Source organism: Panthera onca, chromosome A2 (genome assembly GCF_046562875.1).
Source record: "Panthera onca isolate mPanOnc1 chromosome A2, mPanOnc1 haplotype 2, whole genome shotgun sequence".
Lineage (NCBI taxonomy): Eukaryota > Metazoa > Chordata > Mammalia > Carnivora > Felidae > Panthera > Panthera onca.
The window spans coordinates 146,352,041-146,378,018 of record NC_138340.1 but is presented as its reverse complement, the minus strand read 5'-3'; the positions used below and the strand labels follow the sequence as shown (position 1 = coordinate 146,378,018).

Here is a 25,978-nt window from a genome sequence, read left to right as displayed (position 1 = left end):
TGTTTCTTTATGAATGTTCTCAGGGAACAATGTTGCAGGCCATTGAAAGATACATGAAGCAGGCCATTGTGGATAAAGTCTCCAGCGTCTCCAGTTCGGCACTGGTGTCGTCCTTAGTAAGTGAACGAGTGGCCAGCTGCCTGGCTCGAGCGGGTGCTAAACAAAATATCACTGTGATTCTCTCCCACGTGAACCGTGAAACATTCAAAAAACACATTTGCGTCTCTATTACTTTATCCAAGAGTGTTTTATCAGAGCAGCGTTACAATATAGGCAGTTAAAAAGGTGACATTTCCATGTTTGAAAGGTTTCGGTAATCAGAAAGGATGGGGGGTGAGGTGGCAGACCGGGAAGACACTGAAGGTCGTTTTTGTTTTGTTTTTAATCTTCCTTTGTGACCTGAGCTTGACCTCTTGCCTCTTTATCGTCTGCTTTCCTTAGTGCCCTGTGTGTGTGGTATCCTTCCATCCAAAGCCCCCTGCCCCACTTGGAAATTTCTTACTGGAAAGTGGTCTTTGTTTCAGGAATACTTTTTCTTTCTCTTTTTATCAAAACAAAATTTATGACAGCCTGAGGTCACCTTGCATTTGGTTAAAATTGGTTATTAGTGTGTGAATGGGTTAGATCATCTGAATCACAAGAGTTTCTGGGTCTGGAGTGTAGGTGGTCAAGTTTTATAGCAAGGGATCTATCGGTACTGTGTGTTTTTGTTTCTGTTTTTGTTTTTCCGTCCAGGTGAGTTTCCTGGAAGTAAAACCTAGAATGTACACATTATTCAAGCACCGTCCTATTAACTAGCCCTTCCTTTCCTGTCCCTCCCCTCTCATCTTAGCCCACAAACCCCTCCTCATCTTGGAGAGAGTTTCTGGTCTATTAGTTGCGTCTGGAGTAGAGACTTGAGGTAGACTTCAAAAAGCTACAGAGTTGTCTCTTTGATTTGGAAATGTCTGTTAGTGATTTTTCTAAGAAAACCAGTTCATGTCTGTAAACCTCTAGTGACCACGCACTTTCTATTCTCGCTTTGTTCTGTGTCTAGCACATGATGAAGATAAGCTATGACGTGGTTAAACGCTGGGTCAATGAAGCCCAAGAAGCTGCTTCCAGTGATAACATTATGGTCCAGGTACTGTGATCGAGTCCCGTTAGGTCTTGAGATCAGCTTTCTTTAACCCTTCATTTTAGGGACAATTTATTGACTCCCTGGATGAGTGTTAGCGGAAGTGTAATATTAAGCATCCTATTAGTAGGTATCCCATTAATTAGAATTACTGTCATAGACCCTGCTAGCGTTTAATAGAACCTGTAGGAACGTTCAGGAAAGATTCTTAAATTCAGTAGCAGTTTGAGATGCTCATTCCAGAGGTCCTTCACACTGCATTTCAGCCCCTTACGTGAAAAATAATTTGTGAAGAAGGATGTTCAAGTCTAAGCTTTTCAGAACTTGGTTATAGTAGACATTACGCCAACAGTCAAGAGTAATTTTATTTTGTGAAACGTAACCATTTTGTTGGGAAGATCTCCTTTGGATATTCGTTAATTCCTAATTAAAAGAGAAGAGCGAAATGGTCACTGGCAATGTTATGTGAAGTACCCCATTTGTATTGGAGAGGATACTTATTCGCCCCCTTTTAATGTTTACAACTTCTGTAGGCATATTTAGTTATGAGGAAATAGAGGAGTAGTTTTTCCCTCAAGAAACCGTCTCGCTCTCTTAACTCTGATCGTTGTGTTTTTACACGAAGTGCCACGATAATTATGCTCCTTGAGCCTGCTTTAGGAGATTAATCCTTTAACTACTAACATGGCCACAGATGACTTAAAGCCACTAACAGAGACCTGTGACACTGGTAAAGCCTTGGACCTGAGCGCCTTTGTGCTAAGGATGTATGGGGGAGTGATGAACCTGCTAGAGCCGTCTTCGGATTGTATGTCACCTCTTTAATACCACCTGTCCAATCTGAATCTACAGTTTCTGGGGGTGAAACTCTTCTCCTTTCAGTCTTGCCTGCGTTTGATTCCGTACGAAAAAGTTGTTCTATTTGTACACATTTGACTTGGGTATCTTTTTACTAAAAATCTCGTTCCATGTGATTTTGTTTTCCTGGAAGTTTGTCCTGTTCCTCCTCCCGCTTTCTGGATGTTACATCCTTTTTCTTGTTCTTTAGTACCATGCGCTGGGAGTCCTGTATCACCTTAAAAAGAACGATCGCCTTGCTGTTTCTAAGATGTTGAATAAGTTTACTAAATCCGGCCTCAAATCACAGTTTGCTTACTGCATGCTTATCCGAATTGCCAGTCGCTTACTAAAAGAAAATGAAGAGGGGTAAGTGTCTCCACCTAAACCTAAGTGATTTTTTGTTTGCTGGCTAACATACGTCCAGGTGTATTTCCTTGGGGGATTTTTTTGGGCTGCGCGGATTTTACAGAGATTTAGTGTTTTCCAAATTAAGAAAATTTGGGGCCTTCCAAGTCATGCAACATTTTTGGTTTTTTACCTTAATGGGTGCCTTGGTATATGTATGTAATAGATTATGATTGCCAGTAACACAATAAGATGCTGATAGGGAACAAAAAATACAGATCATAGGCAATGCAGTAATTAAATGTGAAAGCCGGGGTGACATTAAGAGTCTTATTTGTTCCTTTATTTTTGTAAAAGAATCTTGAAGTACTGCATTTAATGACTCATTTGTTGAAAGGGCATGGCGGAGGAAAAGAAATACACCATTTGTAAGGCTCTCATCTTGTTCGTGAACTGGCGTTATATTATTTGATGGTAGTCTGTGATAACAGAAGGATGAATATTGTAATCTCTTGAGTAACCACCAAAAAAAAAAAAAAAAAAAAAGGGAGCTATCATGTAAATATCAACAAAGAAGATAAAGGGAATGTTAAAGTATTCGGTTGAGCTTCCGGCTTCTAGTAATGGTAAAGAGCTTGGTCACATTAGCCTTACTGCAAACACTTAGATCTTCAGTACAAAAGTATGCCGCCCTCAAACAATGGGGAAGTCTACCACTATTTGAAAGCACTGGTGAGTGGTGAAAAGCAGGCAAAAACCGGAGGGAAGTTGATGCCTCAGAGACAGAGCTGTACGAAATGAGGTCTGTATATTTCTGATCAGTCTCCCGAGGTCCACAGTTCCTGGAGGTGGGATCATAGAAAGCCATGGTATTTGCTGGACAAGAGGGGTGAGAATATAGTTTGAGATTGGAAGAGTGATGAAAACCTAGGGTGAAAACCCTGGAAAGGAGGAAGCCACGACGGGGGGAAGCCCCCAAATCGATTTCAAACTCTGCAAAAATCCTGAACTTCCCCTACGGTACAGGGGAAGACTCTAGAAAGCCTGGCAAAAAGTAGCTGTGAACTGAAAGAACTGAATGGAGAATTCAGGCGCACCTCGTGGTGGAAGAGATAAAGTCTGGAGTGTGATCGTAGCCAAGTTAACTGCCTGCTAGAGAAACATCATAAATTCTCGAGTCTTTGCATCCTGTCATTCACAATGTTTCTATACAGTAAAAAAAAAAAAAAAAAAAAAAAAATGACAGAAGTGCAAAGAATTTGGAAATGTGACCAACAGTTAAGAGAAAAAGCAGTCAATAGACACTGATTCTGATAGGAACCAGACATTGTAGTTAGCAGACAAAAACTTTAACAGACTTCTAAAAGATGCTTTAAAGACGTCAATGGGAGATAGTTACGAATGAGCAGAGGAAATGAAAACTAAAGCTCTAGAATTTCTTTTTAGTTCCTTTTTTATAGAGTCCTGTATCAGTCAGAATTGAACCGGAGAAGGAGAGCCCAAGGCAGGTAAATATATAAAGAGATTTACTACAAGGAATTGGCATTTGCGGTTTGGGGGCCTGCTACGCAAGTCCAAGATGCATTGGGCAGGCTGGAACTCACAGGCACGGGCGGAGGCTGTTGTCCGCTCGTGGAACTTCTCGTCTCCCATTTTACTGTGAGCAACAAGATGAAACCAGGTCACACCTTCAACACTGTCCTTGGAAATTTCCTCAAACGAAGAGCCGAGGTCATCGTCTGCAAGTTCTGCTTTCCACATAACTTGTAGGACACAGTTCCGCTCATCTCTCCGCTAACCTGTGACAAGGATCCACCTTACTCCAGCTTACGACAACTTGTGCCCCCTTCTGCGCTCTCACAGGATTCTCCAAGACTAGATTTCTTTTTAATTCCAGTCTAGTTAGCATACAGTGTTCTATTAGTTTCAGACGTAGGTATAGTCATTCAGGAATTCTATACGTGACTCGGTGCTCATCATAAGTGTACCCTTAATCTCCTTTGCCGGTTTTCCCCATCCCCCCACCCGCTTCCTCTCTGCTAACCACCAGTTTGTTCCCTATAGTTGAGTCTCTTTCCTGGTTTGCCTCTCTCCCTCTCTCTTTTTCTTTTATTTACTTTGTTTCTTAATTACACGTTTGAGTGACATCCTCTAATATTTTTGTCTTTGACCTATTTCTCAGCGTTACACTCTCGAGCCCCATCCATGTTGTTGCCAATGGCGAGATTTCATTCTTCCTTACGGCTGAATGATATGTCATCGTACATACGTGCCACATCTTTATCCATTTGTTTGTCAGACACTTGGGCTGCGTCCATAGTTTGGCCATTGTAAATAATGCTGCGATAAACATAGGGGTGCAAATATCCTTTTGAATTAGTGTTTTTTTTATATTCTTTGGGTAAATACCCAGTAGTGTGATTACTGGATCACAGGGTAGTTCTATTTTCAACTTTTTGAGAAACCTCCATATTGTCTTCCACAGTGGCTGCACCAGTTTGCATTCCCACCAACAGCGCATGAAGGTTCCTTTTTCTCCGTATCCTCGCCAACAGCTGTGTTTCTTGTGTTCCTTATTTTAGCCATTCTGACAGGTGTGAGGTGATATCTCGTGTTCTGATTTGCATTTCCCTGGTCATGAGTGATGTTGAGCATCTTTTCATGTGTCTCTTGGCCATCTGTATGTTGTCTTTGGAGAAATGTCTCCGTTCGTGTTTTCTGCCCATTTTTAATTGGATTGTTTGGTTTTTGTTGGGTGTTGAGTTTTAGAAGTTCTTTATCATTTTCTTAAATTTTATTTTTTTAATTTACATCCAAATTAGCATATAGTGCTACAATGATTTCAGGAGTAGATTCCTTAATGCCCCTTACCCATTTAGCCCATCCCCCCCTCCCACAACCCCTCCAGTAACCCTCTGTTTGTTCTCCATTTTTAAGAGTCTCTTATGTTTTGTCCCCCTCCCTGTTTTTACATTATTATTGCTTCCCTTCCCTTATGTGCATCTGTTTTGTCTCTTAAAGTCCTCATGAGTGAAGTCATATGATATTTGTCTTTCTCTGACCGACTTACTTCAATTAGCATAATCCCCTCCAGTTCCATCCATATATTTGCAAATGGCAAGATTTCTTTCCTTTTGATTGCCGAGTAATACTCCATTGTATGTATATGTATGGAGTAATACTCCATTGTCTGTATCCGTTCATCCATCGATGGACATTTGAGCTCTTTCCATACTTTGGCTATTGTTGATAATGCTGCTATAAACATTGGGGTGCATGTGTCCCTTCGAAACAGCACACCTGTATCCCTTGGATAAATGCCTAGTAGTGCAGTTGCTGGGTTGTACTATTTTTAATTTGGGGGGGAACCTCCATACTGTTTTCCAGAGTGGCTGCTCCAGCTTGCATTCCCATGTAAGTTCTTTATATACTTTGGATCCTAACCCTTATATCAGGTCATTTGTAAATATTTTCTCCCATTTAGTAGGTTGTCTTTTAGCTTTGTTGATTGTTTCCTTTGCTGTGCAGAAGCCTTTTATGTTGATACAGTCCCAATAGTTTATTTTTGCTTTTGTTTCCCTTGCCTCAGGAGGGAAGGGAAAAGTGTTGCTGTGGCTGGTGGCAGATAATTACTCCCTGTGCTCTCTTCTGGGTTTTTTATGCTTTCAAGTCTCCCCTTTAGGTCTTTAATCCATTTTCAGTTTATTTTTGTGTATGGTGAAAGAAAGTGGTCCAGTTTCATTTTTCTGCATGCCGCTGTCCAGTTTTCCCAATACCATTTGTTGAAGAGACCGTCTTTTTCCCACTGCATATTCTTGCCTCTTTTGCCAAAGATTGGTTGACCTTATATTCATGGGTTTCTTTCTGGGCTTTTAATCCTGTTCCACTGATCTGTGTGTCTCATTTTGTGCCACTGCCATACTGTTTAGATTGCCACAGCTTTGTAGTATGACTTGAAATCTGGAATTGTGATACCTCCAGATTTGTTGTTCCTTTTCAAGATTGCTGTGTCTCTTCAGGGTCTTTTGTGGTCCCATGCAAATTTTTTTTAGGATTATCCTAGGTCGGTGAAAAACGCTGTTGGTGTTTTGATAGGGATTGCATTAAATCTGTAGATTGCTTTGGGTAGAACAATATTTGTTCTTCCAATATGGGAAGATCTTTATGGATCGAATCTCATTTCAATGGAATATCTTTCCATTTCTGTCATCTTCAGTTTCTTTCATCAGTATTTTATAGTTGTCAGGGTACAGGTCTTTTACCTCCTTGGTTACGTTTATGCCTAGGCATTTTATTTATTCTTGGTTCAATTGTAAAAGGGATTGCTTTCTTAATTCCTTTCTGTTTCTTCATTATTAGTGTATAGAAATGAAACAGATTTCTGTACATTGATTTTTTTTTTTTTTTTTTTTTTTTTTTTGTATGCTGTGGCCTTACTGAAATATCAGTTCTAGTAGGTTTTTGGTGGAGTCTTTAGGGTTTTCTTTCTTTTTCAAAAAAATTTTTATAATATTTTTATTTTATTTATTTATTTATTTTTGAGAGACAGAGTGTGAGCAGGGGAGGGGCAGAGAGAAAGGGAGACACAGACTCCGAAGCAGGCTCCGGGCTCGGAGCTGTCAGTACAGAGCCCGACGTGGGGCTCAAACCCACAAACCATGAGATCGTGACCTGAGCCGAAGCTGGACGCTCAGCTGACTGAGCCACCCAGGTGCCCCTAATTGCTAGTAATCAGTTTAAATTTTCTATTTCTTCCTGATTCAGTTTTATTTTTACTTTTATTAAAAAAAATTTTTAAATGTTTATTTCTTACAGAGAGAGAGAGAGAACGAGCATGAGTGTGGAAGGGTTAGAGAGAGAGGGAGACACACAATCTGAAGCAGGCTTCAGGCTCTGCACTGTCAACACAGAGCCGGACATGGGACTCGAACTCACGATCCGTGAGATAATGACCTGAGCCTAAGTCGGGCGCTTAAAACCAACTAAGCCACCCAGGAGCCCCGGATTCAGTTTTAGAAGGTTATGTTTGTAGAAATTTATTCATTTCTTTGAGAGTGTCCAATTTGTTGGCATATATTTTCATAATATTCTGTTAAAATCTTTAATTTTTCTGTGGTTTTGGTTATGACACCTCTTTCATTTCTGATTTTTAAATTTGAGTCTTTTTTTTTTTTTAAGAGTCTGGGTAAGGGTTTATCAATTTTATTGATCTTTTCAAACAGCCAGCTCCTGGTTTCATTGATCTGTTCTATTTTTTAGTTTCTATATGATTTATTTCTGCTCTAATCTTATTTCCCTCCCTCTACTGGTTTTGGGTTTTTTTCTTTTTCTAGCTCCTTTAGGTGTAAGATTAGGTTGTTTATTTGAGATTTTTCTTGCTTCTTCAGTTAGGCCTGTATTGCTACAAACTTCCCTCTTAGAACTTCTTTTGTTGCATCGCAAAGATTTTGGACTGTTTTGTTTTCATTTTTATTTGTCTCCATGTATTTTATTTCCTCTTTGTTTTTTGTTTGTTTTTTGTTGGCCCTTTCATTGCTTAGTAGCATGTTATTTAACCCCCATGTATCTGTACTCCTTCCAGATTTTTTCTTGTGCCTGACTTCTAGTCACATAGCATTGTGGTCAGAAAAGACGCACGGAATGATTTCAATCTTTTTGAATTTGTTGACACTTGTTTTATGGTCTAATATGTGATCTCTTATGGAGAATGTTCCATGTACACTTGAAAAGAATGTGTGTTCTTCTGTTTCGGGATGGACTCCAAGACCAGATTTCTGTAAGTGGTCTGTGAACCCTCGCTGGTGGTGTTCTTAAAGACACCATTTCTATTAGCAGTCTGCTTAAGGCAATTTAGGCTTTCTTCTTCATGCTCCCTGAAATTCTAGCAGCCTTTACCGACTGCTTGCTTCCAAAGACAGTTTCCCAGTTTAAGGTTTTTGTTACAGTAGCACCTCACCGTCAAGTACCAAAGTCTGAATTGGTTTTTTTATTGCTGCCATGGCAAATGACCACGAATGTAATGGCTATTACAACATGCGTGTATGATCTTGTGGTTCTGTAGGTTAAACATAAGTCTCATGGGTTAAAAGAATGTTAGCAGGATGCTGATGCTAACTGGAGGCTTTGGGGAAGAATTCACTTCGAATCTCATTTTGATTGTTGGCTCAATTCATTTCTTTGCGGTCAGAGATTGGTAGGTCCCTATTTGCTTACCCACCTTCAGTCAGCGGTTGGTCTGTGTCACGTAAGGTAACATATTCACATGTTCCAGGCAGGAAGGCACGAACGTCTCCGGGGCCATTCTGCCTGCCACACAGATGGTAACAGAAATGGGTAATTGCTGGATAGACTTAGCACCAGGCTAGAGGTGGCTAACAAAACGGCGAAAGAGTTGGTGAATTTGAAGGGAGAGGAATAGAAAGCAACTAATTTGAGGGAACACAGAAAACAGGTTAAAGAAGAATAAACAGCTACAGAGAACTGTGGGATACTATCAACTGGTGTGCCACCTGGGATGTAATTGGAATTCCTGAGGAAGATGTGAGAGACTGGGGTGAAAGAGAGAGATAGAGATATACGAAGAAATAATGAACAAATTTCCCAGTATGCGTTTATTCTAGCAGTGCAAGGTTCCGTTAACAGTCAAAAATCAACCTAACATTCCTCATTCAAAGAATAAAGGAGAATAGTCTCAGTATCATAATGGATGCAACAAAAGCACTTGATAAAAATCAGTGGCAATTTGTGATTAAAAAATCTCTTTTCAAAGCAAAGAATAGAAGGGAACACCATCATTCTGATAAGGTACCAAAAAATCTCCAGTAAACTTTGTACTTATTGGTGGACTATTAAAGGTTTTCCTCCTTGAGATTGTAAATGAAACAGAGAATGCCTGATAATTCTATTTTTTAGCAACATCTTACTGGAAGTCATACTTGGTGCAATAAGAAAAAAAAATAGGGATTTGAAAGAGGACATAAAATTGCCTTTGCGGACAGCATGATTTTGTATATAGAAAATGTAAAATCTAGGGGCGCCTGAGTGGCTCCGTCGGCTAAGCGTCCAACTTCAGCTCAGGTCATGATCTCACAGCTCGTGGTTCAAGGCCCACACTGGGCTCTGTGCTGAAAGCTCAGAGCCTCCTGCATCATGTTCTGTGTCTCCCTCTCTCTGCCCCTCTCCTGCTCACACTCTGTCTCTCCCTGTCTCTCTCTCTCTCAAAAATAAACAATCATTAAAAAAAAAAAAAAGAAGGGGCGCCTGGGTGGCTCAGTCGGTTAAGCGTCCGACTTCGGCTCAGGTCACCATCTCACGGTATGTGAGTTCGAGCCCCGCGTCGGGCTATGTGCTGACAGCTCAGAGCCTGGAGCCTGTTTCAGATTCTGTGTCTCCCTCTCTCTCTGACCCTCCCCCGTTCATGCTCTGTCTCTCTCTGTCTCAAAAATAAATAAACGTTAAAAAAAAAAAAAGAAAAAAGAAAATGTAAAATATCTATTAGCTATCAGGATTGATATGTAAATTTATCAAGGTTACTGGGTAGGTTAGTATCCAAAATCAGTTTAATTTCTATATTCCAGTAACCACTCAATAAAGTAAAATTTTGAAAAGATGGTACCATTTGTATTGAAATCAGATCCTTATGAATAAATCTACAAATTGTATACATCTCTACACAGAAAATCATAAAATGTTATTGAAATATGACTTGAATAAATGGAGGGATATATCCTGTTCTCAGGGTGGAATATTCAGTACTATAAAAATGTCACATCTTATTTTGTTCTGCAGATTCAATGAACCCCCAATCAGAATCTCCGTTGTCTTCGTTTAAATATCAAACAGAAATGCATACAATCGTGGGTCAAATGACATACCAAGGATACCTTTAGTACTGTTACTCAGTCCAAGTAGAAGCAGTCCAGATGTCGGACAACGTTAGAATCAAAAACTAAATTGTGTTATAGTCATACAGTTAATAGTATACAACAGTGGAAATGAACAAATTACTGCTAAATGCAACCACAGTGTGGATACATTGAAGTCCCACACAAACAGATACAATCTGTATGGTTCTCTTTGTGTTAATTTCAGACTTGATAGACACAACTCACCTACGGCATTAAAAGTTCGTATTTATCTGTAGGGCAGAAGCACGCTAGTGCCTGGAAGGTGGCATGTAGGGGGCTTCTGACGGGCTTGAAATACTCATTTCCTTTATCATTCTAGGTTTGTAATAATTCCCCTTGGATTTAGTTATCTGCCATTGTATAACACATTACTGAAAAACTTAACCGGATTAAAAGGACAAATACTTCTTTTCCCACATGATTTTTGTGGGCCGGAGATTTGGGAGTGTTCTCAGCTGGTGCCTCCTTGAGGTCTTTCGTGAGGCTGCAGTCCAGATGTTGGCCAAAGTTGTGGTCATCAGAAGGCATGAGGGAAGCTGGAGAATCTGCCTCCGGGGTCACTCACTCTCGTGACTGGTGCCTTGGTGCAGGCTGTTGGCAGGACGCCTGAGTCCCTTGCCATGTAGACCTCTCCATGGGGCTAGTCAGTGTCCTTATAACATTGTGGCTGGCTTCCCCCACAGTGAGGGATACAAGAGAGCACAAAGTGCAAGGCACAATTATTTTTATGAACAAAATATTCATAGACACCTAGTCTTTGAAGCCACACCCCAACATTTCTGCAGTATTCCGTTGGATAAAAAAGGTCAGCTCTGTTCAGCGTGGCTCGGGACTAGAAAAGGGAATGAATACCAGAAACCAAGAATCACCGGGGGCCTCTTCAAGGTCAGCTGCTATATTATTAGTATGCTACAACCGCTGTGACAAAATACCACAGACGAGGGGGCTTAAACAACAGAAACTTATTTGCTCACAGTTCTGGAGTCTAGGAAATCCAAGATTAGAGTGCCAAAAGGGTTGGTGTATGGTGAGAGCTCTCCCTGGGGCTGGAGAGGGCTACTGTCTCACAGTGCGCTCATGTGATCTTTTGGTTCATTTGTATACACACACACACACACACACACACACACACACACACTCACTTGTGCGCGTGCACAGATTGGGGGGCCAGAGCAAGTGCTGTGTTATCTCTCCTTTAAAGACACTAATCCTTTCAGATCAGGACTCCACCTTTATGACCTCATTTAACCTTAATTACTTCCCTCGAGGGCCCATCTCCAAATAGAGTCACACACCGTGGGTTAGGGCTTGAATAGGAATTTGAGGGAGCGGGGGGGTGAGCGGGAGACAAATATTTTGTGGACTTTTCTATGATTTTGTTATAATCGAATACAAAGTTAACCCTTTTAAACGGCTGATCATTTCTCAGACCTGTAGAAAGATAAGATCTTTAGAGTAAATGCACGTGGGTGCACACACACAGCACAAAATGCTAAGTAGAATGAAGTGTAAAGATAAGTAAACAAGCACATTCTAACGCTGCATTTTTTTTAAACAAGGGTAAAGAGAAAAATTCTAAAAGTTCTATGAAACCAAAGGTATTTAACCTATAGTTTTACTTTAGGTTTCTTTGTAGCATTGCGTGCAAGGCAGCAACGGTGTCTTCGTAGTGCTGTGGGAAGAGAACTGTCAAACTAGAATTCTATACTCAGCCAAACTATCATCCAACAGCAAGGGCGAAAGAAAGGTATTTTTAAACAGAAGGATTTACCATAAATAGTTTGTCAATCACTTTGTAAGAATTAGTCAAAGATTTACTCCAGCATGAACAAATACATACTCAGAAGGCAGTAGTGGGATTGAAGGAGTAAGATGAATATGGAGTTAGGATAAGCAGTAGTAATCATAAATAGATGATATTTTAACTTTGTAAAGTTTAATAACAATCTCAAAGATTCCAGAAGACAGCAATATGATAAATACTGGTGTTGAAGGCAGTTCTACATGGTAGTCAAAGCGTGCTAAGTGTGTTTGTTTTGGTCTGGTTTGGGAGGAATATGTTGTCGATTATTACTTATAAATATTTATTTATTTAAATCATCTCTACCCCACAACGTGGGGCTTGAACTCACGACCCCAAGACCAAGAGTTGAATACTCTCCTGACTGAGCCAGTCAGACACCCCAAGGTGTTAATTGTTAATGTTAAACTTTGTCAGAAAAACATACGGATTCGTAACTAAGACTGTAAATGGAATGCAAAGCTTTAAAAATGGTGACATAGGGGCACCTCGGTGGCCCTGTCGGTTAAGCGTCTGACTCCTGATTTTAGCTCAGGTCATGTTCTTACAGTTCATGAGATTGAGATCCACATCGGGCTCTGCCTTGACAGCATGGAGCCGGCTTGGGATTCTCTCTCTCCCTCTCCCTCTCTGCCCCTCTCCCACTTGGACGCGTGTGTGCGTGCACACTCTCTCTCAAAATAAAAACGTTAAAAAAATAGAAGTATTGAAATAAAAACGGAATGAAGAAAATTTGAAGTTTAGTGGAAAACAAGGGAGTATATAAATAGAAGAAAACCAAATAAGTTGGGCAGAATTCAGTGTAAATGTATTAGTTGTCTCTTGCTATGTGACAAATTTGTGCCAAACTTAGCAGCTTATAACAGACATCATCTCGTAGCATCTGTGGTCAGGGATCTGCAAGTGGCTTAGCTTCTGGTTTGGCCCAGGGTCCTCATGAAGCCCCAGTCGAGCCATCAGCCAAAGCTGCACCCACCTAGGTCTGGAAGATCCGCTTCCAATTTCGCTCATGTAGTTGTTGACAAGCCTCAGTTTCTCCTTGGCTGTTGGCCAGATGCTTCAGTTTCTCACTTTGGCGGCCTGTGTGTAGGCTGCTCGAACGTCCCCACAGCATGGCAGTGGCTCTTCCCAAAGTAAGTGAACTGGAGGAGAGGTTCAGATGGGAGCTGCAGGGTGTTATAACCTCATCTCGAAAGGGACATGGCCTCACCTCTGGTGTGTTCCCTTGGTTACAGAGACCGAGTCTGGTATAATGTGGGAGGGGACTACACAGGGATGTGGATATTTTCAAAAGAGATTTGGGGGGACCATTATAGAGACTGCCTAGCAAACAAAAGTATTTTCAGTGTAATAAATGGAGGTAGGCTTGCTGACATTATTAAAGGATTACTTAATAAAAGAGTGGCCGGTCAGGTAAACAAAATAAGAGATCTATTATATAGCCTTTCACAAAAGACACGTCTAAACAGAAGGACAAGGAAACACTTAAAATCTATCAAAAAGACATGCTTGATATATACAAACACTAATTGCTGCTTAGCAATAGTAATACAAGCCAGAATAGGAATCAGGATTTAGAGCATTAAAAAGGACAAAGTGGGATTTTGTATTGTGACAAAAGAAATGATCTAAAAAATGATGTCACAGGAATAAACTTGTATGTACAGTGGACCCTTGAACACGGGTTTGAACTGCGTCGTCCAGTTATACATGGATTTTTTTTCCCGATAAATACAGTACAGTACATAACTGTATTTTTCTTCTGATTTTTTTTAAGTGTATTAATTTATTTTGAGAGAGAGCAAGCAGGGGAAGGTCAGAGGGAGAGGGAGGGAGGGAGGGAGAGAGACAGAGAGAGAGAGAGAGAGAGAGAGAGAGAGAGAGAGAGAGAATGAATCCCAAGTAGGCTCCGCAGTGTTAGTGCAGAGCCCAGCAGGAGGCTCAAACTCAAGAACCGAATCCAGAGATCATGACCTGAACTGAAATCAATGTCCGACACTTAGCTGACTGAGCCGCTCAGCGCTCCTTCCTTCTGCTTTTCTTAACATTTTCTTTTCTCTGGCTTTATTGTAAGCATACGATATACAATGCACCTAATCTGTAAAATATGTGCTAATTGACTATGGCTTGTTGCTATGGCTTCCAGTTAATAGTAGGCTATTAGTAGTTAAGTTTTGGGGAGAGTCCAAAGTTCCACATGAATTTTCAACTGCTTAGTGGTTCAGTGCCCCTCATCCCTGCACTGCTCAAGTACAGTTAAGTACTAAGTATTAACTGTACTTAATAACATTGCTTCAAAATATGTGCAGCACCATCTTAAAGAAATACAAGAAATTAAGTTCGGGAGACTGTAAACACTTCTCTCTCAGAAACTGACAAATCATACTCTAAAAAGGTAAGACTGTAGTTGATCTGTAGATCACTGATAACAAAATTGACCTCATATTTGGAACCCTATATTCAAGAGAGAATTTAAAATTTTTTAAATTGAGAAACATACATCTAGAGAATTGCATAAGACTCATAGTCGTATTCTGTACATTGTATCCAATTGCTGTAGAACACCCAGGTAACTGGCCCTATGTGTTAGGTAGTTGTATGTTTCTGGTATCCCAGAAATGTGATATATACATCCTTCTTGATCATACCCACCCCCGGTAGAAATCACTATTCTGATATTTACGGTAGTAATTGCTTGGCTCTTTCTTTAGATTTTTTACCCCGCGTATGCATTCATAAACAATAAGGTTTCGTTTTGAACATTATGTCAATAGAATCATGCTATAGTTTCTATCTTGTTTGTTTGTTTGTTTGTTTTCACTCAGTATTTCTGTCTAAGATTTACCCTTGTTTCTACCGGAGGTCTGGTTCATTTTAATTGTACATTTCCTTGACTGAATCCTTCCAGGCTTATTTATATTCATTCTTCTGTTAGTGGGCATTTGGGTTGTTTTCGGTTTTGAGCACTTACTAATGAAATGGCAGCAAACAGCATTCCTGTACCTACACCACACCGCCTCATTACCATAGCTTTCTCTCTTTATATGTAAGCATTTATTTCTGTAGGGTATGTCTCTAGGAATGGAATTGGCAGATCATTGTTGGACTGTTTTTCAAAGTGATTGTACCAATTTACATTCCAGCCAGGCAGGTGAGATTTCCTGAGGCCAAGACTTGATGTCAAATTTTAAATTAATCAGAGGGGTATATTAGATTTTCTTTATTGAGATATAACTCGGATACCGTAAAATTCAATTTTTTTTAAAGTGTATAATTCAGTGGTCTTTTTTTTTTTCTTTTTCAGTTTATTTATTTATTTTGAGAGAGAGAGCAAGCATGTGTAGGGGAGGGGCAGACAAAGAGAATCCCAAGCAGTCTCCACACTGCCAGCACGGAGGCCGACATGGGGCTCGAACTCACAAATCAGGAGGTCGTGGCTTGAGCCGAAATCAAGAGTCGGATGCTTAACGGACTGAGCCACCCAGGTGCTCCTGATTCAGTGGTCTTTAGTATATTCACAAAGTTATCTACCCACCACCACTGAAACCAGGACGTTTTCATCACGTGAAAAAGAAACCCCCAACCCACTATCAGTCACTCCCTATTCTCCCCTCCTCTCAGCCCCTGGAAAGCAATCTGCTTCCTGTCCCTCTGGAGTTACCTGTTCTAGACACTTAATATAAATGGGATCATGCAATATGTGGTCTTTTGTCTCTGGTTTCTTTCACTTACAGTAACGTTTTCAAGGTTCATTTATATTATACAAGTATCAGTACTCGATTTTTATAGCTGAATGATATTCCATTGAGAGGCTATCCCATATTTTTATTTACCCATTTATTTGTTGGTGGACATTTGGGTTGTTTCCACTTTCCAGCTTTTATGTATAATGCTACTATGAACAGTCATGCAGAGTTTTTTATGTGAATATGTTTTTCCATTCTCTTGGGCATATACCTAGGAATAGAGTTGCTGTGTCATAACGTAACTCTGTGTTTAACTTTCTGAGGGGAACTGCCAAACTCTTTTCCAAAATGGGTGCATCATTTTACATTTTGCCCACCATGCACGAAGGTTCCAATGTCTCCACATCCCCACCGATACTCATTATTGTCTTTGTTGTTATATATCTCATAGTAGGTGTGATGAAGTGTATTTCATTGTGGTTATTTTTTTCCATTGAAAAAATTTTATTGAAAAAAAAATTGTACAAATAAGTTCTTGGCTTGACAGTAACAAAAGCTGCATTTCATTAATGACTAATAGTGTTGAGTATCTTTTCATGTGCTTATTGGGCATTTGTATGTCTTCTTTGAAGAAAGGTTCAGTCATATCCTTTGCTCATTTTAAAAATTGGGTTATTTGTCCTTTATTGAGTTGTAATCATTAACCAAATACATTTTGGATACTAGATCTTTATTAGATACATAATTTGCAAAGATTTCCTCCCATTCTGTGGGCTTTTTCGTTTCCTGGTTGTGTCCTTTGAAGTACCGAAGTTTTAAATTTTTTTTATTTTTTATTTTTTTTTTTACGTTTTTATTCATTTTTGAGACAGAGAGAGACAGAGCATGAATGGGGGAGGGTCAGAGAGAGGGAGACACAGAATCTGAAGCAGGCTCCAGGCTCCGAGCTGTCAGCACAGAGCCTGACGCGGGGCTCGAACTCACGGACCGCGAGATCGTGACCTGAGCCGAAGTCGGCGCTCAACCGACTGAGCCACCCAGGCGCCCCTCGAAGTTTTAAATTTTGATGAAGTCCAATTTGTCTAGTTTTTTTTGTTTGTTTGGTTTTTTTTTTGGTTGTTTGTACTTCTGGTATTGTACTAAAGGAAACCATTGTCCAATCCAGGGTCATGAAGATTTATACCCGTGCAGTCTTCTAAGAGTCTTATAATTTTATCTTTTACATTTAGGTCTTTGATACATTTTGAGGTATCTTCGTATATAGTGTGAGGTAGGGGTCCAGTTTCATTCTTTTGCATGTGGGTATCTGGTTGAAATAGGAGTTTGCAGTTGTCTAAGCATTGTTTGGTGAAAGATTCTTTTTCCATTGCATTGCCTTGGCATCCTTGTCAAGTCATAGTGGTTTTAATTTGTAATTCCCTAATTACTGATGAGTTTGGGAAATGTTTTCTATGTTTATTAACCATTTGAATATCCTTTCTATTGAAATACCCAGTTTTTTATTGGGTTATCTGCCTTATTCGTACTGATTTCTGGGAGTTCTTTTTTGGTTGTTATGTTGCAAATAGCTTTTCCCACTCAGGTTTGTCTGTTCTGTCTCTCCTGGTGTCTTAATGAACAGAACTTCTTTAATGTAGTCACATTGGTCAATCTTTGACTTTTGGAATACTGTTTTTGGTGTCTTGCTGAAGACATCTTCTAACCCAAGGTCTCAAATATATTTTCTATGATATTTTTTATAAGCATTATCTCTTAAGATAAAGATAAACTTAAGATAAACTTTTTTAAAGGTCTATTTATTTATTGGAGAGCGAGAGAGCAAGAGAGAGAGAGCGAGCCTGAGCTTAAGTATGAGCTCTCGAGGGAGGAGCAGAGGGAGAGGGAGAAAGAATCCCAAGCCAGCTCCGAATTGTCAGTGCAGATCTCAATGCGGGCTCAAACTCAGGAACCACGGGATCATGACCTGAGCCAAAACCAAGCTGGACGCTTAACCGACTGAGCCACCCAGGCACCCTGCATTATAGTTTTAGCTTTCATGTTTTAGGTCTATAAACTACTTGGAATTGTTTTTTCGATATGGTATGAGATAGCAATTTAACTGCCCAGCCATGGCTACTGAGTAGTCCTGGTACCATTTGTTGAAATACCTGTTCGTATCCACTACCCCTCACTTGTTAATTCGCAGAATTACCATGGCAGTTCTTTTTGATTTTGTATGTCTCCTGGCATAGATGCCATTTTAAAAACTTACAATTTTTCACTATAAACTTCCCACTCAGTTCTGCTTTCTTGCACGTATTTGTTGTCTCTTATTTTCTAGTTTTCATTTTGATTTTCTCTTTGAGCCATTGGTTGTTCAAGAGTGTGTGGTTTACTTTCTATGTATTTGTGAATGTGCCAGTTTTCCTTTTGTTTCTGATTTCTAGTCTCTTTTTTTAAGTTTATTTAATTTATTTTGAGAGAGCGTGTGCATGTGCACCCTTGCACGAAGGGTGGGAAAGGGTGGGCAAAGAGGAGAGAGAGAGACAGAGACAGAGACAGAGACAGAGAGACAGAGAGAGAGAGAGAGAGAGAGAGAGAGAGAGAGAGAGAATGTATGGGAGAGTATCCCAAGCAGGCTCTGTGCTGTCAGCGCAAAGCCCAGCTCAAGGCTCAATCTCATAAACAGTGAGATCCTGACCTGAGCTGAGATCAAGAGACGGGCGCTTAACCGACTGAGCCACCCAGGTGTCCCAATTTCTCGTTTTATTTCATTGTGATGAGAAAAGATACTTGGTATGATTTTAATCTTCTTAAACTTGTGAAGACTTGTTTTGTGACCTAACAGGTGATCAATCCCGGAGAATGTTCTTGGTGCTCTTGGGAAGAATGTGTATCCTGCTGCCATTGGGTAGAATGTTCTGTATATGTCAGGTCCATTTGGTCTGTAACGTTATTCCAGTCCACTTGATTTTCTCTCTGGATGTTGTATCCATTATTGAAAATAGAGTCTTGAAGTGTTTTACTATTATTGTATTGCCGTGTTTCCCATCAGATATGTCAATGTTTGCTTTATATATTTAGGTTTTTGAAAACTGTTTGGTCCTTGCGTTTCTGTATAAATTTTAGGAACAGCTTTGCATGTCTGCAACAAAAGACTGCCAGCATTTTGGTAGGGATTACATTGAATAGAACAATAGACCTACTTTGAATAAATCATTTTGAGAGAATTGCCATCTTGATATTGAGTCTTCCAGTCCATGATCAGAGACTGCTTCTGAAATTACTTAGATTTCTCAGCAGGCTTTTGTAGTTTTCGGTGGGAAGGTCTTGCACTGTTTTATTAAATGCATTTCTAAGTATTTTATTCTTTCCGATGTTATTATGAATGGAATTACTAATTTCATTTTGGATTATTGTTGTCAATATATAGAAATACAGTTGATTTTTGCAGGTTCACCTTGTATCCTATAGCCTTGCTATGGTCATTTATTAGTTGTATTTGTGTGTGTGTGTGTGTGTGTGTGTGTGTGTGTTATTCCTTGGGATTCTCTGTGTTCAGGATCATGTCATCTGTGAACAGATAGTTTTACTTCTTCCTTTCCAAACTGGATGTCTTTAATTTCTTTTTTTGCCTGATTTTACTGTCTTGAACTTTCACTAAAATGTTGAGTAGAAGTGGTGAAAGCAGGTGTCCTTGTCTTGTCCCTGAATATGAGGGGAAAGCTCTAGGCCTGATGTGCATTTTTTGAAGGTGCCCTTTATCAGATGGAAGACATTTCCTTTAGTCTCTAGGTTTTTGAGAATATTTATCATTGAATGGGTGTTAGATTTCGTCAGTTGCTTTTCTGCATTTATTAAGATATTGTGGTTTCTGTCCTTTATATTATTAATTTGGTATATAACATAAATCGGTGTTCTGTTGTTAAACTGATCTTGCATTCATGGAATAAATGCTACTTGATTATTGTGCATTGTTGTGTGTATTGATTATTCTTTTATATATTGCTTGATTCAGTTTGGTCATTTTTGTTAAGGAGTTTTGTGTCTAGGACAGAAATGCTGGGCTGTAGTTTTCTTGTGAACATTTGTTAGGCTTGTTCATAGGTAATCCTGGCATCGCAGCATTAGCTGGGAAGTAGTGCACCCTTATTTATTTCCTGGGAGAGTTTCTGGAAGATTGGTATTATTTCTTGAAATATTTGATAGAAGTAACCAGTGACGTCACTGGGACCTCTGCTTTTCTTTGAGGGAAGGTTTTAAATAACTCCCAGACCTATTTAGATTGTGCATTTCTTCATGAGCCAATTTTAGTAGGTTGGCATTTTGGGGGACAAAGTCCTAGAAATGGCATATAGTTGTTCATAATATCCCCTTATCATCATTTAAGTTTCCTTAGGGTCAGTAGTGTTGTTCCTTTCTTCGTTCCTTATTTTGATAATTTGTGTTTTTTCTTTTCTTTTTTTTTTTCTTGATTAGTCTAGCTAAAGATTTGTCAATTTTGTTGATCTTTTCAAAGAACTAACTTTGGGTTTTATTGATTTTCTTTATTATTATTATTTTTTTTTTCTGCATTCTAGTCTATTGATCTCTGTTCTGATTTTATTTCCTTTCTTTTGCTTGCTGTCGGATTGATTCACTCTTGTTTTTCTAATTTCTTAATTGTGGAAGTTTTGGTTATGGATTCGGGACTTTTCTTCTTTGGTATTGGTGTTTAAAACTCTACATTTCCCTCCCAGCATTGCTTTAGCTACATCTCATAAATTTTCATGTGTCTTTGTTTTCATTCAGTTTAAAATATTTTTTCCATTTTCCATATGATTTATTGAATCTGAATGTGTGACTCTTGTGGACAGCATATAATTGGATCTTGCTTTTTTTATCCTGTCTGGCCATTTCTATTTTTTTGGTTGGGATAATTAGACTATTTACATTTAACATAATTATTAATAGAGTTGGACTTACTTTTGCCATTGTGCTGATTGTTCTATGTCTCCTGTCTTTTTCTGTTTATCTCCTCTTTGATTACCTTGTTTTGTGTTAAATAAATATTTTCAGTGTATCATTTTAATGTCTCTGTCAGTATTTTAACTTTTTTTCCAGTTTTTTCTTAGCTGTTACTCTAGGGATTAGAATATGCATTTTACTTTACCACAGACTGCTTCAGATTAATACTAATTTAATTTTAGTAAAATACAGAATCTTTTCTCCAATATAGTTTCATTCTCTCTGGGCTCCTATTTGCTATAATTGCCATATATATGGCATGTATGTGTTATAAATCCAGCAATATACAGTTGATCCTTGAACAATGTGGGGAGTAGGGGAGCCAGCCCTCCATCTAGTTAAAAATCTGCATATAATTTTTGACTTCTCTAAAATTTAACTTCTAATAGTCTACTGTTGACCAGAAGCCTTACTGATACCATAAACCACGTATTTTGTGTTATATGTATTAAATGCTATATTCTTATGATAAAGTAGGCTAGAGAAAAGAAAATGTCATTAAGAAAATTATAAGGGAGAGAAAATATATTTGCAGTACTCTATAATAAAAAGTCTGCATATAAGTTGATCCATGTAGTTCAAACCTGTATTGTTCAAGGGTCAACTGTAGGGTTATAATTATTGCTTTATACCATTTCATGTCCTTTAAAGCAGTGAAGAAGAGAAATGAAAACAAAGTTGTCTATAGACTCTTTGATATCAACTCACATAATTATCATGTCTAGTGCTCTTTATTTCTCCTTGATTATTCACATCACTGTTCAGTGTAAATCTTTAAGCATAAAGGACTTCCTTTAGGATGTTTTTTTGTAAATCTGTCAGCAGTGCTTTCTTTCAGTCATTGCTTCTCTGGGAATATCCTTATTTAGCCTTTGTTTTTTGGAGGATAGTTTTGCTGGATATAGAATCCTTGTTTTTATATTTCAGCACTTTGAATATGGCATTCTATGCCCTATCTCTTCCCTTGTTTCAGGTGAAAAGTTAGCCATTGATTGTATTGATGATCCCTTTTGAAGCATGATGCAGTAGTTTTTACCTTGCTACTGTCAAGATTTTCTCTTTGTCTTCTGCTTTCAGTGGATTGACTATGGTGTGTCACTGTGTGGATCTTTTTCTTTTTATTCTGCTTGGGATTTGTTGAGCTACTCAAGTGCATAGATTAATGCTTTTCATCAAATTTGGGCAGTTTTGTTAGTCATTTCTTCATATATTCCTTTTGTCTCTCTATTTTCCTTCTGGGCCTCCTATTATGCAAATGTTCGTTCATACATTGGGTCATATTCCATAGATTTTCAAAGCTCTGCTCTTTTTTTTTTTTTTTTCATTCTTTTTTCTTTCTTAGCTGGATTATCTGATTTCTTTCTACTTCCTTCAGGTTTACTGATTTCTTTCTACTGCCAGTGCAAATCAGCCGTTGAATTGCAGATTTGAATTTTTCATTCATTATTGCACTTTCCAAATCCAGAATTTCTATTTGGCTTTTTAAAAGAAAGCAAAACAAATAAACTGAAACTCATTTCTCTTTATCGATATTCTCTCTTTGGTGAGGTATGATTGTCATGTCTTTAATTCTCTTTCATTCTTTAGACATGATTTCCTTTATTTCTTTGAACGTGTTTATATTTATTGACAAAATCTTTGCCCAATAATTCCAATACCTGGGCTTCCTCAAAAATAATCGGTACGGACTGGTTTTCTCCCCTACATATGGGGCATACTTTACTATTTCTTTAACATGTGTCATAACTTTTTGTCAAAAATTAGATATTTTATGTATTGTGGTAACTCTGTAAATCACATTTCTCTCTTCTCCATCCTCAGAGGTTGTTATTATTGCTGTTTGTTGTTGTTTGTGCAGTGACTTTCCTGGACTAATTCTGCAGTCTTACTCTTTGTCATGTACAGGTACTGAAGTCTGCTTGATTAGCTAAGTCATCAGATAATGATTTAACAGATTTTCTTTTTTCTTTTTAATGTTTATTTTTGAGAGAGAGAGCATATGTGTGTGTATGCACAAGCATGGGAGGGTCAGAGAGAGAGGGAGACAGAGGATACAAAGTGGGTTCTGTGCTGACAGCAGAGAACCTGACGTGGGGCTCGAACTCACGAACCATAAGATCATGTCCTGAGCTGAAGTCAGATGCTTAATCGACTGAGCCGCCCAGGAGCTCCTTGACAGATTTTCTTAAATGATTTAAGCCAATATATCTCCAGATCTTTTTCCAGTGGGCACTTTATGTGTTGGGGCATGCCTTCCATGCTCTGGCAGTTTACAACTCTGCCTTAGCCTTCACTTCCTACTTGCGTAGAACCTCAAAGTCAAGGGATTAGGGCTTGTCTGGCCTTTCCTGGGCATTTGCACAGTCTTCTACATGTGCATGGCCTTCTGGATCCCCAGGAATATGTCAGATATTGCCAAGGCCTCTTGTGGAGATCCCATTTCTCAGATTTTCCTTTTAAGGTTTTCAGCCACCCTCTTGTTTGTCCCGAGTGGAATCATTGTCTCTGGCAACTGCAGTGATAAACAGCGGCCACTGATTTTTTGGGACAAACTTGCTGAGGATAGGGCTTTCCTCGCTGAATGAACTCTGAGTCAGATGAAATGAAGATCAGCTCCATGAATGAAGCTTTTCTAGGGAGCACGAGTCAGGTCAAATAGTGAGATTTCCCTGGGGACTGGGCTTTTGATGGAGCTCCAAACCCATCTGTCTCCTCTGGTGGCTGCTAGGCTGCTGGCTTTTATAGCTACTACGGTTCTGAGGCTGCTGATTTCCAAGACTTCCATGAAATTGGACAGAGGGAATAGAAATAGAGCAAAGGAGAACACCAGAAATCTTGTTGTTCTTATGAAGATGTAACTTTTCTTGAGCAAATGTTGCTAGGATTGTTGCAAGCCTTTGGCTAATTTCTAGAGTGCTGAGCAAGTTAATTTTGGAACCTTATGCCAGTGTTCTCTTTGCTTTTATGGAGGAATGTGTTTTCAGGGGTCCTCCACCCCTAATTCCGAAAGTGTTCCTCAATCTCCATGTGTTTTTAACTTCTATGTTTATTGCACCTGTTCTTTTTGATATCTGATCATGCCCTGTGTGTATTTATTGTCAGCCATGAAAGCCCACTGTTCGATTTCATCGAGAGCTGCTTGCGAAATAAACATGAAATGGTTATTTATGAAGCTGCGTCAGCCATCATCCATCTTCCTAACTGTACTGCAAGGGAGTTGGCACCTGCTGTTTCAGGTCAGTTGTATGTTCCCTACCCGGCTGTTGTTTACATTAGTGTGTTTTTGTTTTAAGTCCCACGGGTCTGCAGGAGAGGTTGTAAGAATGATTTTTGAACCTTAGCTCTCTCTATATGCCTTTGCATTCGGCTAGGTGGGTCATTTATTTTTGTTGTTCTTTACTTAATTGGCGCTTTTTTTCTGAAGTTACTATTTCCCTGTGTGAAACATTAAAAAATTTTACTTAGAAGCCAAGTAACACTCATGCCTTCAGTTCTTGCCTTGAGTTCTCCTTCATGGTTAAAAAAGTCTATTTGCTCTTATAGCTAGAAGTATTCCACAGATTCCAATATTCATGGATATATTAATTCTTACAGATCAATAAACTTTGTTTCCTATATTTAAACTTTTATAGCTCAAGAAGTGCTTTTTCTATTTTTGATGACGTGTTTCTCATATGAGGTACTGATGCTGCGATCTAATCTCCTTATGCATATTTTGAATATGATTCTTCGTGTACTATATGATGAAATGAGATCTATTCATGGTGATCTGTATTTCCCCTAGTTCTTCAGCTTTTCTGTAGCTCTCCTAAGCCAGCGTTGAGATATGCAGCTGTGAGGACCTTGAACAAGGTAGGTCCTTTTGCCAACTATTGACTTGTATCCATGTTTGACTGAGAAACATTCATGTGAGGCATTTGGCTTTCTCTCAAGGTTAGTAGGCATGATTTATGGACTTCACTTCTAGAGCACCTTCCTTGTATTTGTGGCTTTAGGTATGGCCATTTTTGCTATTCAACTAAAGACTAATAATTCATTTCTGACTGCTGAGCACTCTGTTGCTGAAAACCACATTGTCCAATATGATGGCCATTGGCCACGAGTGGCCATTTCCATGTAAATTAATCAAAATGAAATAAAATTAAAAATTCAGCCCCTCAGTCACTCTAGTCACACTTCATGTGCTCAATAGTGACATGGTTAGTGACCCTCATATTGGACAGTGCAAAAATAAAGAACGTTTCTATTGCTGTAGAAATTTCTCTGGGAATAGTGCTGGTGTAACACAATGTGACTCACACATGTAATTTTAAATTTTATACTGACCACATTAAAACATTTTTCAAGATGAGATTAATTTTATTTTTTTATTTTTAAAATTTTTAATGTTTATTTTTGAGAGAGAGAGACAGAGCATGAGCGAGAAAGGGACAGAGAGAGAGAGAGACACACACAGAATCCAAAGTAGGCTCCAGGCTCTGAGCTGTCAGCACAGCTGACATGTGGGGCTCGAACTCACAAACTGTGAGATCATGACCTGGGCTGAAGTCAGACGCTTAAGCTTAACCGATTGAGCCACCCAGGTGCCCTGTCAAGATGAAATTAATGGTAATAATACGTGTAATTTACCCTAATATATGTAAAATGTCATATCAACATGTAATCATTATAAAATTATTAAAGATCTATTTTGCCTTATATTTTTTTCATATTAAATGTTTACTATCCAGTGTATATTTTATATTTAGAGCATATCTTAATTTGGACTAGCCACATTTCAAATGCTTATTAGTCACATTTGGCTATTGGCTACCATATTGGACAGCATAGTTCTACAGGATATAACTTAGAAACACAGAATAAGTAACCATAAATGAAAGTTTAAGGTAGTAGACGACTTGTCATCAGGTAGTGTGTGATCAGTTATGAATTAATTGTATGAACAACTGGAGGAGAGAGAAGCCGCGGAAGAAACTTGGTAGGACGGCCATGGAAGAACCCTGTAGAGAATAACAATTAAAGATTTTTTTTTTAAGTTTTTATTTGAGAGAGAGCGAGAGAGCATAAGCAGAGGAGGGGCAGAGAGAGAGAGGGAGAGAGAGAATCCCAAGCAGGCTCCACACTGTCAGCGCAGAGCCCGACGCGGGGCTCGAACCCACGAAACCACGAGATCATGACCTGAACTGAAACTGAGAGTCGGACGCTTAACCGACAGAGACACCCAGGTGTCCCAATAGAGGATAACAATTAGAGCTATATTTTAAAGAGTTGACATAGGTCCCCATTCTTTCATCTG

General features: G+C 39.1%; 1 protein-coding gene across 1 annotated transcript in view; it reads left to right on the top strand.

Annotated features, from left to right (window-relative positions):
* Nucleotides 1–25,978, top strand: part of COPG2 (coat protein complex I subunit gamma 2) — a 115,369-nt gene that overhangs the window by 30,426 nt on the left and 58,965 nt on the right. Inside the window, exons 7-11 of the mRNA XM_060633159.2 lie at nt 24–116; nt 1,037–1,123; nt 2,166–2,323; nt 23,785–23,918; nt 24,467–24,534. Of these exons, the coding sequence (XP_060489142.1) occupies nt 24–116; nt 1,037–1,123; nt 2,166–2,323; nt 23,785–23,918; nt 24,467–24,534 (540 nt within the window). The remainder of the gene's footprint in view (nt 1–23; nt 117–1,036; nt 1,124–2,165; nt 2,324–23,784; nt 23,919–24,466; nt 24,535–25,978) is intronic.